We start from the raw sequence: 14336 nt of genomic DNA, 5'->3' as shown, positions 1-14336 counted from the left end.
TTTCCCTCCATCTTTTCCCTCCATCTTTTCCCTCCATCTTTCCCCCATTGAACAGCATATATCGCCGTCTTCTAAGAAAGCAACAAAAACGCCGCCCTATTGCACCTTATAATCCACCATAAAAGCATTGTGTAGCTGGTAACCGCGTCTCATGTAAATATAGTAGTCAGTTAGAGTCGATATCTTCCATACCAATGTCTTCCATGTCGTTGTCCACATCAATGTCATACATGTCAACATCTTCCATCTCAATGTCATCCATGTCAATATTCTCCGGATCAACATCATCCAGATCAATGATCCTTATATCCGATTCGTCTCGGTTTCGGCGTTCACGCTCTTTATCCATCCAATAGACGATGTGAGCAGTGAGTTGTTGAAGCTGTTGGCATAGCCTAAAATCCGTAGGTCAATATCAGGAGCACCTGCACAGGGAACTTTTACGAACCAGCATAATAACCTCAAGCCCCTAAGCATGTAGACAGCGAAACGATATATTTCATGGCTTGAGATAGTGTTATCCGGCATTTCGAGGTGTTGGTGACAGCTCCGCAATATGTATCTAGTTATTCTCGGATAAGATGATTGCTAAGATAAAACAGGTGTCTCAATGCATCAACTGGACTAATATTGGACTACTTGAACGGAATGTCCCAAGTATTAATACTTCATATAATAATAGACATCTCGTCTAATCTCAGGGTGTCGCCTCATGTTCCGATGGCAAAGCTAGTTCGCAACTAGGGTTTGGACCCGGGATATCGGACAACCAGTACTAGCGGGAGATAGTCAAGTAGAAGAGATGATCACAGAGCGTCTTTGGTTGCCGCAATGGTAATTTTGGCATTAGATGGTGCCATGCGTCAATCCCGCATTGCCCTTAGCATATGCCACCCGGTACAGGAGCTGAACTAAAGGATAAGCCAAAGGAGCCAAGTTTTGATCATATTACGGAGCTGTCTGTCGAAGATAGGGGCTCGAGTGCCAGGACTGTTGCCGCTATGTTCGTGCCCTTAACGACATGATGAACTCCGTTCGCCTTGACTCTCTTTCTCTCGGTAATGCTTGCTAGTTGGCGTTTTCTGCCAATGTCATAGCATGTGGACAAGCCTATGTGCATGGGATGACCAATCTCAACTCATTTCTACCGCCCCTTTGCTAGCTTTGTTTTCGCCTTGCAGTCTCTCGGATCGTTGTTCTCTCAGGGCACGCTGGCAGATCCTGGTGTGTCACTGTAGACGACAAACAAAAGGCTCCTCTTACGAGATCCGCAGAGATCTCAACACCCCCCTTCGCCGCCTGTCACTCATATCATTGTAGCCCACTGACACGCCGACTAGCCCACTGGGACCGGGGAAAGCTTATTAGGCATGCCGGCATGCAAATCACTTTGTGAGATAGACATTTGCGTTGCGGAGAACTGAAAAGCTCATGTACATCAGGTAGGTTGCGTCTTTACCTGGTACCAAGGGGAAAACCCCCTGCCGTTAAAACTGCCGTTAAAAATCTGTAGGAGTAAGCGCAGCGAGGGGTGTCAGTACGCCGACTGTACATCTTCCGCTTCTTCATTTCAGAGAAGGGCAAATGTACATGCGGTCGTGTTGTCTTAATGCTGTTGGTCAGCACAAATTTCACCTGCACTAGCTTGACACCCTTGTACGTACCCAGTACATTATCATCCATCAGCAACTACATCGAAGAAGCGGATGGGGAAACGGCAAAAGGCCATCGATACTCTCCTTCGGGTATTCCGCGATGCATTTTTAGCTGGAAGAAAACAAGCCATCTGTTTGACCCCTGCAAAATGGCTTGGAGCCGGAGACATGGGGTCCCTGTCCATTTTGACTCCAGTGTGCCACAAGCCAGCGCGGCCCGGGCACTCGGTTCACGGGGCGGGTTGGGCTGGGCCGGGGTACGACAGGAACGGATCCCCGGTCGCGGCGTTCGCATGAACTTGATGGCGAGAAGACAAAAACGACAAGAGAGAGAGACGAGGATGGAAGATGGAAAAGGCCAAAAGGGAGATGAAAGAAAACGTGCTATTTGCCCTCCCCCCTTACTCGGCTCCACCAGGCCAGTTCGGCGGCCTTGGAGGCCGCACTGAAGAATGGGCGGCATCCCAGCTTCCCAAATCGGCCAATGTCAAGTCCGCCTTGCGCTGCCTAACTGGAGGGCGGGAAGAGGTGCCCCATAGCGCTCAAGCAGAGAGTTATCTCGATCAAGCGTTCGACATACGGTGTAGTCTCTGGAGTCTTCTGCCTTTTTTTTTTGTGGGATTTCTGAGCTTCTTAGTCGTCCACTGCTCTTACATCCCGATGAACTGGATTTAATCTGAATTAGACTCGGCTGTAAAACGTGTGCTTAACGCTATTACGGCCATGCCGCGTGGGTCTAGGCTATTGTTTCAGTCGTCGTGGGGTTGTGTGCTTCTCAGACTTCAGTTGAAGTGTTTGAGCGTACAGTAGTGGTGGTAGCAGACCAGCCGAAACACTCAAAAAGGGGGAAGAAGGGGGATGACCTAAACACAACACGAGTACACTCATCATTCACTCTCTTAAACAAAAACTAAATTACTGCACACACATGGACCGCCTTCTGCATATGTTGTTCTCCACTCCTACCAGACAAGCCGCACCTTCACAGTTTGCAGCCTCCTCAGTTGGTGGGCTAACCAGGCTTTCCACAAGGCCTCTGACAGTGGAATCTTGACACAGCTCTGCCTTTGACCGATTTTTTTCTTCTTTCTTTTTTTTTTTTAAACCCCTAAGATCTCCACACACACTAGATTGGCAGCCTTGTCAGAGCCTGGGAACACGTAGCCAGCGCACGAGACTCCACAGACGTTTTATGAGCGGGCAGAATAGATTACGTCTTGCCCCCTTTTGCGTAGCTCCAGATACCGAAGGGAAATCATTGCTAATAGCAGCAGTTGGACGATTCTTGTGTCGCCCCTTTCTCTTGTGCCACGTCAAGCGTCTTCTAGTATTAAACCCAGTGGGAGTCTGTTGTACCATGACATGTGATATCTATAAAAGAAAAAGCTCTTCGGTAAGGAGTAATGCCGGCTATGATCGTGCGTGAATCTGTCAAAAATATCAGTCGCGGGTGCCGTCGCGATCGCGTATACCGTCGGACTACCGAGGACACGGTCATAATTAAAATTAGAATATGAGCTATCAAGTCCACCCGGACGCTTCGTGCCCATATTGCCTCCGTAATATACGAAGCATTCTTGTCGGTATATTACATTTTGGGGCTAGTCAATCAGACCACCCTCCTCCATGAGGCACAACCTTATGATAGATGAGCTGCACTTAGCTCATATAGGGAAATGGCATGACTGTTACTAATGCGGTTGTACAAGGTATAGGCCATATGCGAGATGCCCAAGATTAATCACAAGATATGACCACGTGGGCGGAATTTGGATGCCTCACCAGGGGTCCTAGGAGGAGGAGAGTGAATCCTCGACATCCGAGTGAGACATTGACGGTCCGCCTCTCTTACCCCAGATATTGCATACTCGTACGATTACATAAACAGAACAAACAAGGCAACCTGAAGCTATTAACTGTTTAGCTCCACGTATTTCGTGGGACACAATATCGCACCAATCATGAAGATGTGTAGAGAATCAGAATACGCCTATTCTACCCCATACTCGTTCCCATGGTTGCTGTCAGTATGCTGTCAGAATTTGCGTTCAATAGAACCAGTTGGAAAAGAGCTAACGAATGGCAAATTGTATGCTGGGCATCTTGGAATTTTCTAGAGACGGCACTGGCTTGGAGTTTCAGCCTCGTCGAGTCACCTATTAAAACGGTCTTTCGGTGTGCCATGCTGCAGAAGGCCTAGCGTTTCATATTCCGCTGTATATATGCAGGGGCGTTAATTATGGGCCATTTCTCCATCCCTGTGTACTCCATGTTTGTCTGCTGTACAAATTTGAAGTAGCGTCAAAGTATCCCTACATGCCAATGTGTCAAATAGGCACTTCTACCAATTCATCCTACTGGCAATTAAATCATGGAGGCTCTGTGCAATAGACTGCGGGCCGCGAACTAACACTACGAAGGACGTCTACCTAGGTACCTAGCTACAGGTACCGATTCAGCAACGCGCGGGACACAGCGCCAAGAGTCTTGTCAGCAATGCATCAGGCACGCATAATCTCGATCTACGATACATAGGTGGGTAGGTCCAATAATTGGTCAGCAATGGTAGAAGTCAAGTAGGTATTATACAGTATATATGTTGTGTAATATCTGCGCAAAACAGGAGAAAAAAGGAAGTATTCGATAGCGGAAGAACCTCCCATCATTCTCCCTGGTCTCTGGGCAGGACCTCGCCCAATTTCTGCCTTGAGCCTTAACTTCCATACGATACAAGTACTTTAACAGCTTATCAAGACCAGGTTTAACCTGGCAGCTACGGTACATCAGCGATGAACAGGAAATACCAGTAGACTGGACACGGCGTTGGAGGAGCTAAGAAATAAACAGTAAATGCGGTGATCAGGGGGCCATGACAGATCCGCTGTGGGTCGGACGCCTTATTCATAGCGAGGCGGCTCACGTTGCGGGCCTCCCCGTGTGGTACCTACATGTACTTCATAGTGGATCTGGGACCGGGGTTGCACTATCGTGGTCGCCTTGCCGACTCGAGGGCATCCATGGAGAACACGCGGGAGAATGCCGTCGAGCAGCTACCAGGAATAGGCGCGGAGCATGGGCGCTATTATTGTGCCACAAGCTGGGGTTGTTTTTGGCTGTTTTTCTCCCGCTCGACCAAGGTCCAAGGAGCTAAGAGTGTCACTTATCTCTCCAGTACTTCCCGCGATATGCAAATGCGCAGCCGAGCTTCATCAATTGTTGCTCGTATCGTGCGATGCTAAGACTTCGGGTAGTCCGGCGGAGACAGCTAAAAGAGAGAATGCCTCGTTCGGTCCCAATCAATACAGACAAGCTCAATACAGCGGTCGCTTCGTCCTGGAAGACGCTATATGCGGCCGAGTAGGCGGCCTACCTGCAGGCTGTAGTCAGCCCAAACCTGCCCGGAGGCAGCAATCTACATGTTTGTGGCAGCACCTGGCCCTTAATTTCAATACCTACCAATCAAAAAGTACTGCAAAAGATTTCCGTCCTTGGCATTCCCAAAGGCAGCACATGTCTCTGGCCCTCCTCCCCACTTCAATGCTACCCACCGCAGCCTCGACGAAAATACGAGCCACAAGTCACGACTGAATGTCTACTTCCACTGCTTGCCAAGTAAGGCATTTTTGGTAGCTAAGAAGGTGGTGTGTTGTTGGTTGCGCAAATTCATTTTGCTTGAGAGGGATGGCATTCGCCCTCCTCCTTGACCTGATAACGGGACTGCGGCACATGAGGCACAGAAACCGCGGGGCCAGGTAGAATTGAACATACAAAAAGAGCACATTGCCTAACGTAGCCGTGCAAATCAGCCTCTCCTCCACCAGCCAACCCCCTTTTCTCCTCGTTATTGGCGCCTTTGTGCTGCCGATTCCAGAGGCTTCCAATGGATCCATGCGCCCGTTAACTAGCCCTACACCCGCCTTCTACGAGTTCAGAGCATGACTTATGCATTAAATCTCTTTTCTAGCATCAGAGATTGTAATGAGAGTGAATAACAGTGTATCAATCACGCTATTTGGGGCATTCTGCCTGGCGTGAGTGCAGCGCGCTCCGCGTTAGCTGTTGAAATTCCTGACATTAAGGGGGCCTGTTCACCATCTCACAAATTGCGATCGGGCTTGAATAAAATACAACAAAGCACTTGAAGAAAGTAAGAGTTGGAATACAAAATATTATAGATAGGTACTAGGTAGGCAACTAAAGCGGAATGATTTGGTAGTACTTGATTATTACGACGTAGGTAAGTAACCGCCAGTGTTGGTCTCCCTCCCTCCCTAAAGTCACGCCTCTAGTATTTTCAGTTTCGGGCCGTAGGAATTGTTTGTTGAGCTTCACACTTTCTCTTACCCTTGTCCTCCTTTGCTCCCTCACCTTCAGCTGCCGTATAAGCGTTTCCTCAACAAAGTACGCTCCGCCATACTGCTTTCATTTTCTTCAAACCCGTCATATTGTCCATCTAGTTCGTCTATTTGTTTATTAGGTCTATTCTTCTGTCCGCGACTTTCACGTATAATCTCTCACGGGTCAACTTTCCTCGACCGCTCTCTACCTACAAGCGCCAACACGTTCTACACCTACATCTTCTGTGTACCCTCTCTCCAAATGACGACGCGAGTTCTTTTTGGAGACATTACACAATATTACCTGCGCGCTACACGCGTACCCGCTGTTCGACATAGATGAGACCGCCAATGTACCCTACGATTCGAACCCGCTCGATTTCCTTCTCTTTGCCGGCGTTTTCAGAGGACGGCCGTTCAAAGATGTGGACAAATTGGACACGATCAGGCACGAAGAGGCCATGAAGATGGGTCTATCGTTGACGATACGATGTTCATACAACAAGGGAAAACCAGAAGCTTGACATCCGCAAGAGAAAGAAGACTGGATGGGCGGTCCTCAAATATGGACTTTTATATTGTGCCTAATTTTTTTCTTTGGGGAGATCAAAGAGGCCAATCACCTCCTCAATGTACCATCCTCCCAAAGAGAAATAGGAGTAAGATGTTGACAGGTACAAACAAACCTTCCGAGACTAAAGCATACTAACGCGTACGGCAACGCTGATACACACGACTTTGATAGAGCGCGATGAACGAGTAAAACGATCGATACGATTTCAAGACAATCCAGATTTGTTTACTTATATCAACGATCGAGCAATAGTCTACAAAGACGCGGTTTCCGAATTTTCATCCCGAGCGTCATAATTGTACCATCTTGCTCGAATATTATACATGGCCAAGCTCGCGGTGCCCGTAGATTGCAATTCCTTATCCTTCTCTTTTCGATCCTCACGATATTTAAAATCTCTCCTACCATATGTATCGAAAACGAAACAACCCGTACGAGTACAGTCTCGCGTGCTCTGCCAGCTTCGACAACACCCGATTGCCTCGACACGGTTCTTCAGCCGAGCTCTCTTGCGATTACCGCAAGAGATTCTAATATGTATTTTTGATTAGATACATATACCTCGAAGATAATCCAACGAAAAAATACTAGTCCAGTCTTCTACGATAACCTCTACTATAGTCCTCTCCTCAGCGGCGTTGAAAAAAAGAGCCCACAGTCACGATACGTACGTTACGCGAAATTGTATTGTTTGTAAAACATGATTGCGATTATCAATATTAAGGCTGCTTGAGTATAATGTGGTAGTGGCATGAAGCATTAGATAAGGGTAATTTTGAAAGCGCATTGCTTTTCATGATGCATTAGGGGGCAGGGTTGCAAAGCATTCTCTAGTTCTGCCCAAAAAAATCCAAAAATTCCTTCCATGCATGTTTTTTCCTCCGATCGTAGTGATAAACTATCTTTTTTTTCTCTTCTTCTTCTTTTTTTTTTTTTTTCTTTTGTTTTGTGCATGCTCAAGCAGTATACGCGAGAATGTTTCCCGTCTGGCGATTGTCTCTTTTCTTGTGGACGGCCGCGTAGTCTTCAACTTTCTTGAATCCATGCGGGCGACACCTCCTTATTTGGGGGAGTTATCGAGAGACTGGTTAGTTGTATACACCCAGTCCATCGGAACAGTGCTCCCTGAAGCTGTAATTTCGGTTGCGTCGCGGGTATGAGGACTTGATTCAGATCTGTTGATTTCAGCGAAACTCATCTTGAATGGGTCTTACTGGAATAGAGCGTACTAACCTGTCATCTCTTAAGACCAAGAGAATCTTATCAGAATTCTCTATCCGCTGTATTGAGCAGATAGCAGTTGTGTCCCGTGTTGGGCCAAAAACACACACAAGGTGTGGTAGGGCTGCAGGTAATGAGCCATGCCTTGTAAGGTGAGCGATCTCGCCCTCATTCGTCTGATAGAAGAACATGATGATCTTCGAGGAGCTTCGCAAGCTTGTCGACTGGGAGAAGTAGGGAGAGAGGGAGAAGGAGATAATGGCTATTGTGAAAAGTTCAACATTGTGGCGGGCTTGTCGACGCGCTTTTTATACTAATTTCGCCATGCAATAGTATCGCCCCTATCCTGGACTGTTACAAATGCTTGATCCCTACCCCGAGAGAAGTTTTGTCTTGTTGTAATATGACCAGTACGCTCTGCCGCTGCTGCATCTATAGCAGCCTATCGCATCGCATTAATTGGTGGCCAGCCCTGCCCACTTGTGCAGGGGCCTGAGAAGCTGCTTTTGCCTGATATTTTGGGGCTTGACAGAGCGCGAGAGCCTCTCTCAACCAGCAATTGTTCTATCAAGGAAGCTAAAATTGGTAAATCTTTTGTCATCGCTTGCCGAAACATAGAGCACTATTTGTGAGTTTCTCCAACGAGAAAGACCTTCTCAATCTTGCAAATCGTGGCCAGCTTTATTTCTCGCCCGTTAGGATGAGTCTAAGAGGAAAGCCACCCCTGTCAAGAGCTGATGCAAGTCAATACAAAACTGGACGCGCAGTGTCACAGAATTAGACTACAGGTTAGGCCCCAGACACTGCGTCAAGACAAAAAGCAATAGCTTTCGGGAACAGCCATGCAGTCATCTGCCGTTCGCTGGGATCACATGAGTACTTGTAACGAAGAAGTATTGCAAGCATGCGGCATCCTTCGAGATACACAAGCAATACAGACTCAGATACGTCGTCAAGTGCTTAACATCACGTACTGTCTCAGTCTCTTCCAGCCATGCCTTACTCCAGTACCCCGTAGACACTTATCTATCCTCTTCTCGCCTGCGATTCCTACCAATTTCCTATACCCCGCTGAGGTGCATCGGTCCCAGCGGTCTTTGCCTCTTGGGGCTGTCATTTGTCTTTGCTTTTTCCTTAGCTCTTCTACCCCAACAAGAGAACTGGCTCCTTGTCTAAACCTGGACCCAGGGACAAGAAACGGAACTGACATAATATTACACATATTATTTGGTAGTACTATCTATTTTTACCCAGGTAAACAAGGTAATACATCTATGTAATTCACTAGGTATTTCACTCTTCAGTGATCGACTTACACAACTCCCATTACCCTCTTCCTTCCAAAAGAGTCAAACTGCATCCCATTACACAAGCATCGCAGCAGCAGCAACAGCCAAACCTCCGAGAAGAGCAAATTCACCCCTCAATTGACCGGCATCGTTGCCCGTGTGCGAAGGCGCCGCGCCGGAGCTTGTCTGAGTGGCAGCCGAGCCTCCACCCGTCGAGCCCGCAGTCGAGGCAGTCGAGCCGCTGGTGGCGCTGGAGGGGTTCACGAAAGCACCAATGACGCCTCCTTGCTGCTGCTTGGGGGTTGTGCTCTTCGCGGCGTTGGCGGCGTTGGACCTGAAGATGTCGAGCGTCTCCGACTTGTTGGAACTACAAGACATATACTAGTCAACAACACCACTCCCATACAATAGATTGATGGTATGAAGTATAGGAATGTACTCACGAAACGTTGATTACTCCAACCATGCCAGCCTGGCAATGGCCCGGGAATCCGCAGTAGAACCAGACGGGCTTCGTGTCGTTGATGGTGATGGTGAAGGAGTTGGGCTTAAGAATGTCTGTCAGCCAAGAGCTTGCCAGCATTGACAAAAAGGGGGGAAGCTTACATTGGGGCCATTGCCATTGGTTGACATGCCAGCAAAGAAGCCGGTTCCGCCGTTGAATGCGGTGCAAGGCTCGTCAAAGGATGCTTGAACGACCGAGTGTGTAGGACCAAAGAACTGGAACTCAATCTTGTCGCCGACGTTGGCCGTGAGTTGGTCGGGCGAGTAACTCAGTGATCCGCTCTTTCCTACTGTAACTACCTGAAGAGAAGAAGCAGCAGAGACAGCGCCGACAAGGCTGCTCAAAAGGAGTGCAGGTGAGTACATCATGGTTGTGGATATGGGTAGAGAGACACTTCGAGGTTGGTCTTGAAGGAATGCTTTGTTACGAGTGAAACAACGAAACAATTCGAGAAACAAAAAGAGGATATCGTTTTATATAGCTTCGAACTAGTACCTTACCGACTTTTGAACTATCTTACCGAAGGCTGGGGGGGGGGGGGGAGGATTCGTAACACACCCCGATCTGGGACGATATCCCCGTCTCGATGCCCTGAACTTGACGCTGTTCCACCACGGTGGACGGCTCAACTAACTTCATGCGAAGGGGGACGGGCGCTTCAGCTGGATCGTGCATATTTCTATTAATAGTGTTTGTCAATAACCCAGACGGGCATTCAAGTCTTCCCGAGCCGAATGAGGCTTGCATGGGGTTCCGTTGCTTACTTGGTTACTAGATCGGGGAGTGGTTTTTGTTAGCGAATAGAAAGTGCACTTTTTAATGCAGACGGCAATTGAAATGCCGCCGCCCACTTACAAATCCACGCCAAAGTCATCAAAGGCCTAAACACCCCGACATGATGTTAGCCCGAGTGAAAGGTACCAGCGCTGAGGGGCTTGAAGAGTAAACAGTGAAGATTGTAGGACAAGCCATCTGCAGTGCGCTAAGAAACTATGGCCACCTCCGCGGCCAAGCCCTATCTTGCACTGTTGTTCTCGACCATCTCCATCTGACGTCCGGATGAGACCAAACAACATGTTCTAACCGTTTGCATAGATAGTAAATATAGATACTTTGTGTGCAGATGCATATATTCAAAGGCACTAGAACAAGGTTGCGATAGTAAGAGGTGCCGAGGTAGTAAATAGAAATCGACACACTACCATCAGTAGACTCCGAGTAGCAGAAAGGAATGGTCGTACATATATATCAAAGCGCGTCCCGTTTTCTAATGAATGATCTTTTTATTTGCTCTTGGTCTCATGAGATAATGTTGACAAACGCAGAAAAATATGGTGTAATACAATGACAAGTTCGTTCCTCTCCAGAACCGAATCAAGGCGTCTAGAAGAATTTCGACGTCAAACCCCCGACAATCATGTTCCGCTTCTGCCTCCCTATAAACTTGTTTACATCGTCCGCCCACCCTTCGGATTGTTCTTGCAATGAATTCATTGTATCCCCCATGAGATTCAGTTTCTCGGTTCTTTCGTTCAGCTGCCGCGTCAAATAATCACCCCAACCTTCCTGGGATGAGGATGAAGTGGAAGGATTGTTGTTTCTAGCAGCTCGCTGCTCCGCGGCAGCCGCCTCCATCATTCTCTTGCTAGGTGGTCTATTAGGTCCTCCTATCAGAAGATCGAGATCCAATGGCGATACGTGTTGTGTTCCACTAATCCACTGAAGGTTGGAAATCGTTGGGCGGGGAGGAATGCTAATCTCGGGGTTGATCAATCGATCTGGGGATTGTTGCAGTGGTTTTCCTGTACCCCACACGTGGATGACTGCCATCTCTGCAGGGCCTGCCCATGCGAAGATATCACCAGTCTGTGTGACAATGGTTCCTGTGCTGCGTGTACGATCAATCATTGGGAGCTTGGCACTGCCAAGATCCCGCATACCTGGGATACTATACGCCCTGGCACTTCCATCCCGGAAGGTAGCAACAATGGCATAGCCCTGCAGCTCAAGTTCTGCTACACAGGCCGAGTCACATAGGAAATCGCCAAATTCTTTGGAGGCGCCCTTCGAATGAGCAGGCCTGAGGATCCTTATTTCCTTCTCGGTCACTGTTCATGATTAGTTTACAGGCGGTATACAAATACGTCTCCGCATGCAAAGACAAACTAATTTAGAGACGCAAACACTTACCTGCAACGAGAACACCATTGACCTGACGCCCCTCTCGCAGCCCAGCCACGATTGGGCCCGTGGCTAGCGCCGGTTTACCGGTGTCAGCCTGAATCGGATTCAGGGCGACAACTTTTCCGTCGAATGCAACCATTCCGGCTACTTCGGCTGTGTAGGCCCCGCCCGCGGCAGGTAACAGCTTCATGGTGATGACTTTCCCCAGGTTGGTCCCAACAAAGCAGCATATCGAAGAGTATTTATCGTCGTCCAATGTCATAACACCAAACTCAATTACCACAGCGAACTCTTTCGGAGGTTGTGAGCTGGATTTGGAATGGCCCTTGAGAAACAATTTTCTATTTTCTGGCTTCGCAAAGTCCGTCATTGGAGCTTGAAAGATGATTTTAGGACCACGAAGGTCGATTATGGTCAGGAAACCGAGCTCCGACCCAATCGCCGCGAAGCCCACATTTGATATCTGAACAGCAGTGATCGGCCCTTGCATCATCTCATATAAGACAAACGGCTGTAGCCCTTCCTTTAGGTTCGGCTCTGCCCTAGAGCTGATGTCGGAGAGTCCCATTGGATTCGGATCCAGCGGCTTTGGCTGATTCTTTCCGTAATATGGGTTTGAGCCCCAGCGAAATACGACAGCCTCTCCGGTTTTCGTGCCCACGACAAACTCGCCGGTGGTGCTAGCCAAACTCATTGCGGTCACTTCGACGTCGTCGAAACGGTCCAAAGCCCGAGCTAAGTCGACCTGTAACTGGATTTCGTTTTCGATTTGATCAGCGTGCCCAGAGTCATATAGTCTAATGATGCTATCGGCATGCGCCGTCTGGATAATTGTGCGGTCTTCAAATCTCTTTCTTGGTCTCACTCCAGCTGCTCCACCCTTCAAGAGAGGTTCTCCTTGATCTCGTTTTTCCACCATAGACAGCCACCTAGGCCGGTCAACGCTGGAGACGTTGAATTTTGTGACAAAAGGATGTACGAAGAAGGTTGATGGATGGAGTTGATTGGTGGGGCTGATCGGATATCCAGAAGGAAAGCTGAGCGTAATCAGCTCGCCCGAAGATAATAGCACAATGACAGCAATGGGATCCTGTGAGCCACCAAAGTAGGGCGAGTCTCTTGGAATAAGCAGAAAGTCAACTGCTTGAGCTCCAGGTGGCAGGGCCAGTGGTATATGTCGTTTGCCTCGGAAATGGTTCTCTAAACCTTGCCATGTTGATGTGGCATACATAGGCGTCATGCCGAGCTCAATGAAAGTCAAACTCTTTGGAGACGCATCGGGAGCCTGGCCACCTGCAATCAACAAGCCAGTGTCGTCGCAGTTTCGTTTGCAGCACCAAGCGATCTTGATATATGGCTCGGAGTACGCTGGGGTCGGTGCACTCGGAGTGGCTTGTTGAATACCAAATTCAGTCAGTGTTCTCGCCATAACAACTTTTGCTTCTTTAGGATCCCAGAAAACCAGGCTTCCATCTTCATGGGCAGTGAGAACAAACGTGCCCGAGGGGTGCCACAGAGCATGGGTCAGACGAGGCCGGCGCACTGAATCCATGCCGATGCTACTTCCTCCCGGCGCCCCGACTGGAAGCACGTACTCGAGAAATTGTTGTGGCTGGTTCTGTTTGAATGTATAAATGACAGCGCCGTGGCTGTATCCGATAAGAAGCTTGCCGGCATCTCGGGGATGCATCGACATGGTGACCAGAGTGACTGTGTGCTGTATCGGATCCTTTGCTTTCCAGAAGTTGGGCAGTCGGAAAGATCGCGCGAGACCGCGTCGGTCTAGATCGTATGCCATGATATCTCCATTCTGCATTCCAATAAACGCCCAGTCAAGCATAGGATCCGTCACCATTGAGGTCACCGGGCCGCCAATGACCTGAGCGGCCAGGCGCTCTCCGGTATCGAGATCCCAAAGACCAAGCTCATTATTCCTATCGAGGCTGACGAGACGGTTTGCGCTGAATTGGATCGTCTGGAACGATGTTCGTCGCTGTGGGTCGAACGTCTTCTGCACGCGCTGCTGGCCAAAGACATAGATCCTTCCAGGGCCGAACTTGCTCTCGGCGGTTCCAATGGCGAGCAGGGACTGCACGGGATCGTACGCAAAGCAACTAGATGATTTGTCGCAAGTTAGAAGCTATCGCGCATAGTATCTTTCCAAAATTTCCTTCCATTTTTTCCCATTGCTTTTGCGACTGCCGCTCCCCTTGTTGTTGTAATTATCTCCATCGTTCGTTCTTCGCCCCGCCACCAGCGTGGTTGCGTCATAGCTAAATCGCTGCTTCACTCACCTTATCTGTGAGTTGAGGCCATATCGCGCGTGATCGTCGGGAGTAAAGAGTTCTGGTCGGATGCTGGCAGACAGGTCATTCTGGATGCCTGCCTGCTTGCCTCGCAGAAAGCCAGCCATGGCGCGCCGCAGCCGGTTGTTTGCGAGAGGTTGAAAGGGAGAGAATGTTGCAGCATTTCTCGGCTTTCACGCGCTGCTGCCACAAAGAGCTCGACTCACTAAGACCCGCCGATCCATAGCGGGGTAGGGGCTAAGCTCTGGTCAATTGGCGGGCGTCA

General features: G+C 48.8%; 4 protein-coding genes across 4 annotated transcripts in view; 1 reads left to right on the top strand and 3 right to left on the bottom strand.

Moving 5' to 3' along the window:
- Window positions 1–213, top strand: part of M431DRAFT_407671 (hypothetical protein) — a 550-nt gene extending 337 nt beyond the window's left edge. Inside the window, exon 2 of the mRNA XM_024914916.1 lies at window positions 2–213. Within this exon, the coding sequence (XP_024775403.1) occupies window positions 2–122 (121 nt within the window). The 3' untranslated portion in view covers window positions 123–213. The remainder of the gene's footprint in view (window position 1) is intronic.
- A 25-nt stretch (window positions 214–238) lies between these two features.
- On the bottom strand, window positions 239–528 carry M431DRAFT_63209 (hypothetical protein; the record flags this gene model as incomplete). Its single annotated transcript, XM_024921635.1, has 2 exons — window positions 239–395; window positions 449–528. Coding segments are annotated over 2 exons (237 nt in total), but the record flags the coding sequence as incomplete, so codon positions are not given.
- Window positions 529–9020: 8492 nt separating this feature from the next.
- M431DRAFT_530250 (hypothetical protein) lies at window positions 9021–10106 on the bottom strand. Its single transcript, XM_024920787.1, has 3 exons — window positions 9683–10106; window positions 9520–9623; window positions 9021–9443 (listed from the first exon to the last, which is right to left on the bottom strand). Exons 1-3 carry the CDS (start codon window positions 9947–9949, stop codon window positions 9152–9154), a joined length of 663 nt encoding a protein of 220 aa, XP_024775401.1. The 5' UTR covers window positions 9950–10106; the 3' UTR covers window positions 9021–9151.
- Window positions 10107–10964: 858 nt separating this feature from the next.
- On the bottom strand, window positions 10965–14178 carry M431DRAFT_84032 (hypothetical protein; the record flags this gene model as incomplete). The annotated part of the gene is made up of 3 exons (XM_024923386.1): window positions 10965–11689; window positions 11760–13879; window positions 14060–14178. The coding sequence occupies 3 exons, from the start codon at window positions 14176–14178 to the stop codon at window positions 10965–10967; spliced, it is 2964 nt and encodes a 987-aa protein (XP_024775400.1).
- Between the last annotated feature and the right edge of the window lie 158 nt (window positions 14179–14336).

The sequence above is a fragment of the Trichoderma harzianum genome (genome assembly GCF_003025095.1).
Source record: "Trichoderma harzianum CBS 226.95 unplaced genomic scaffold M431scaffold_5, whole genome shotgun sequence".
In the NCBI taxonomy this organism is placed as follows: Eukaryota; Fungi; Ascomycota; class Sordariomycetes; order Hypocreales; family Hypocreaceae; genus Trichoderma; species Trichoderma harzianum.
Note: the sequence above shows the minus strand (reverse complement) of the source record. Positions and strands in the feature narration are given on the sequence as shown.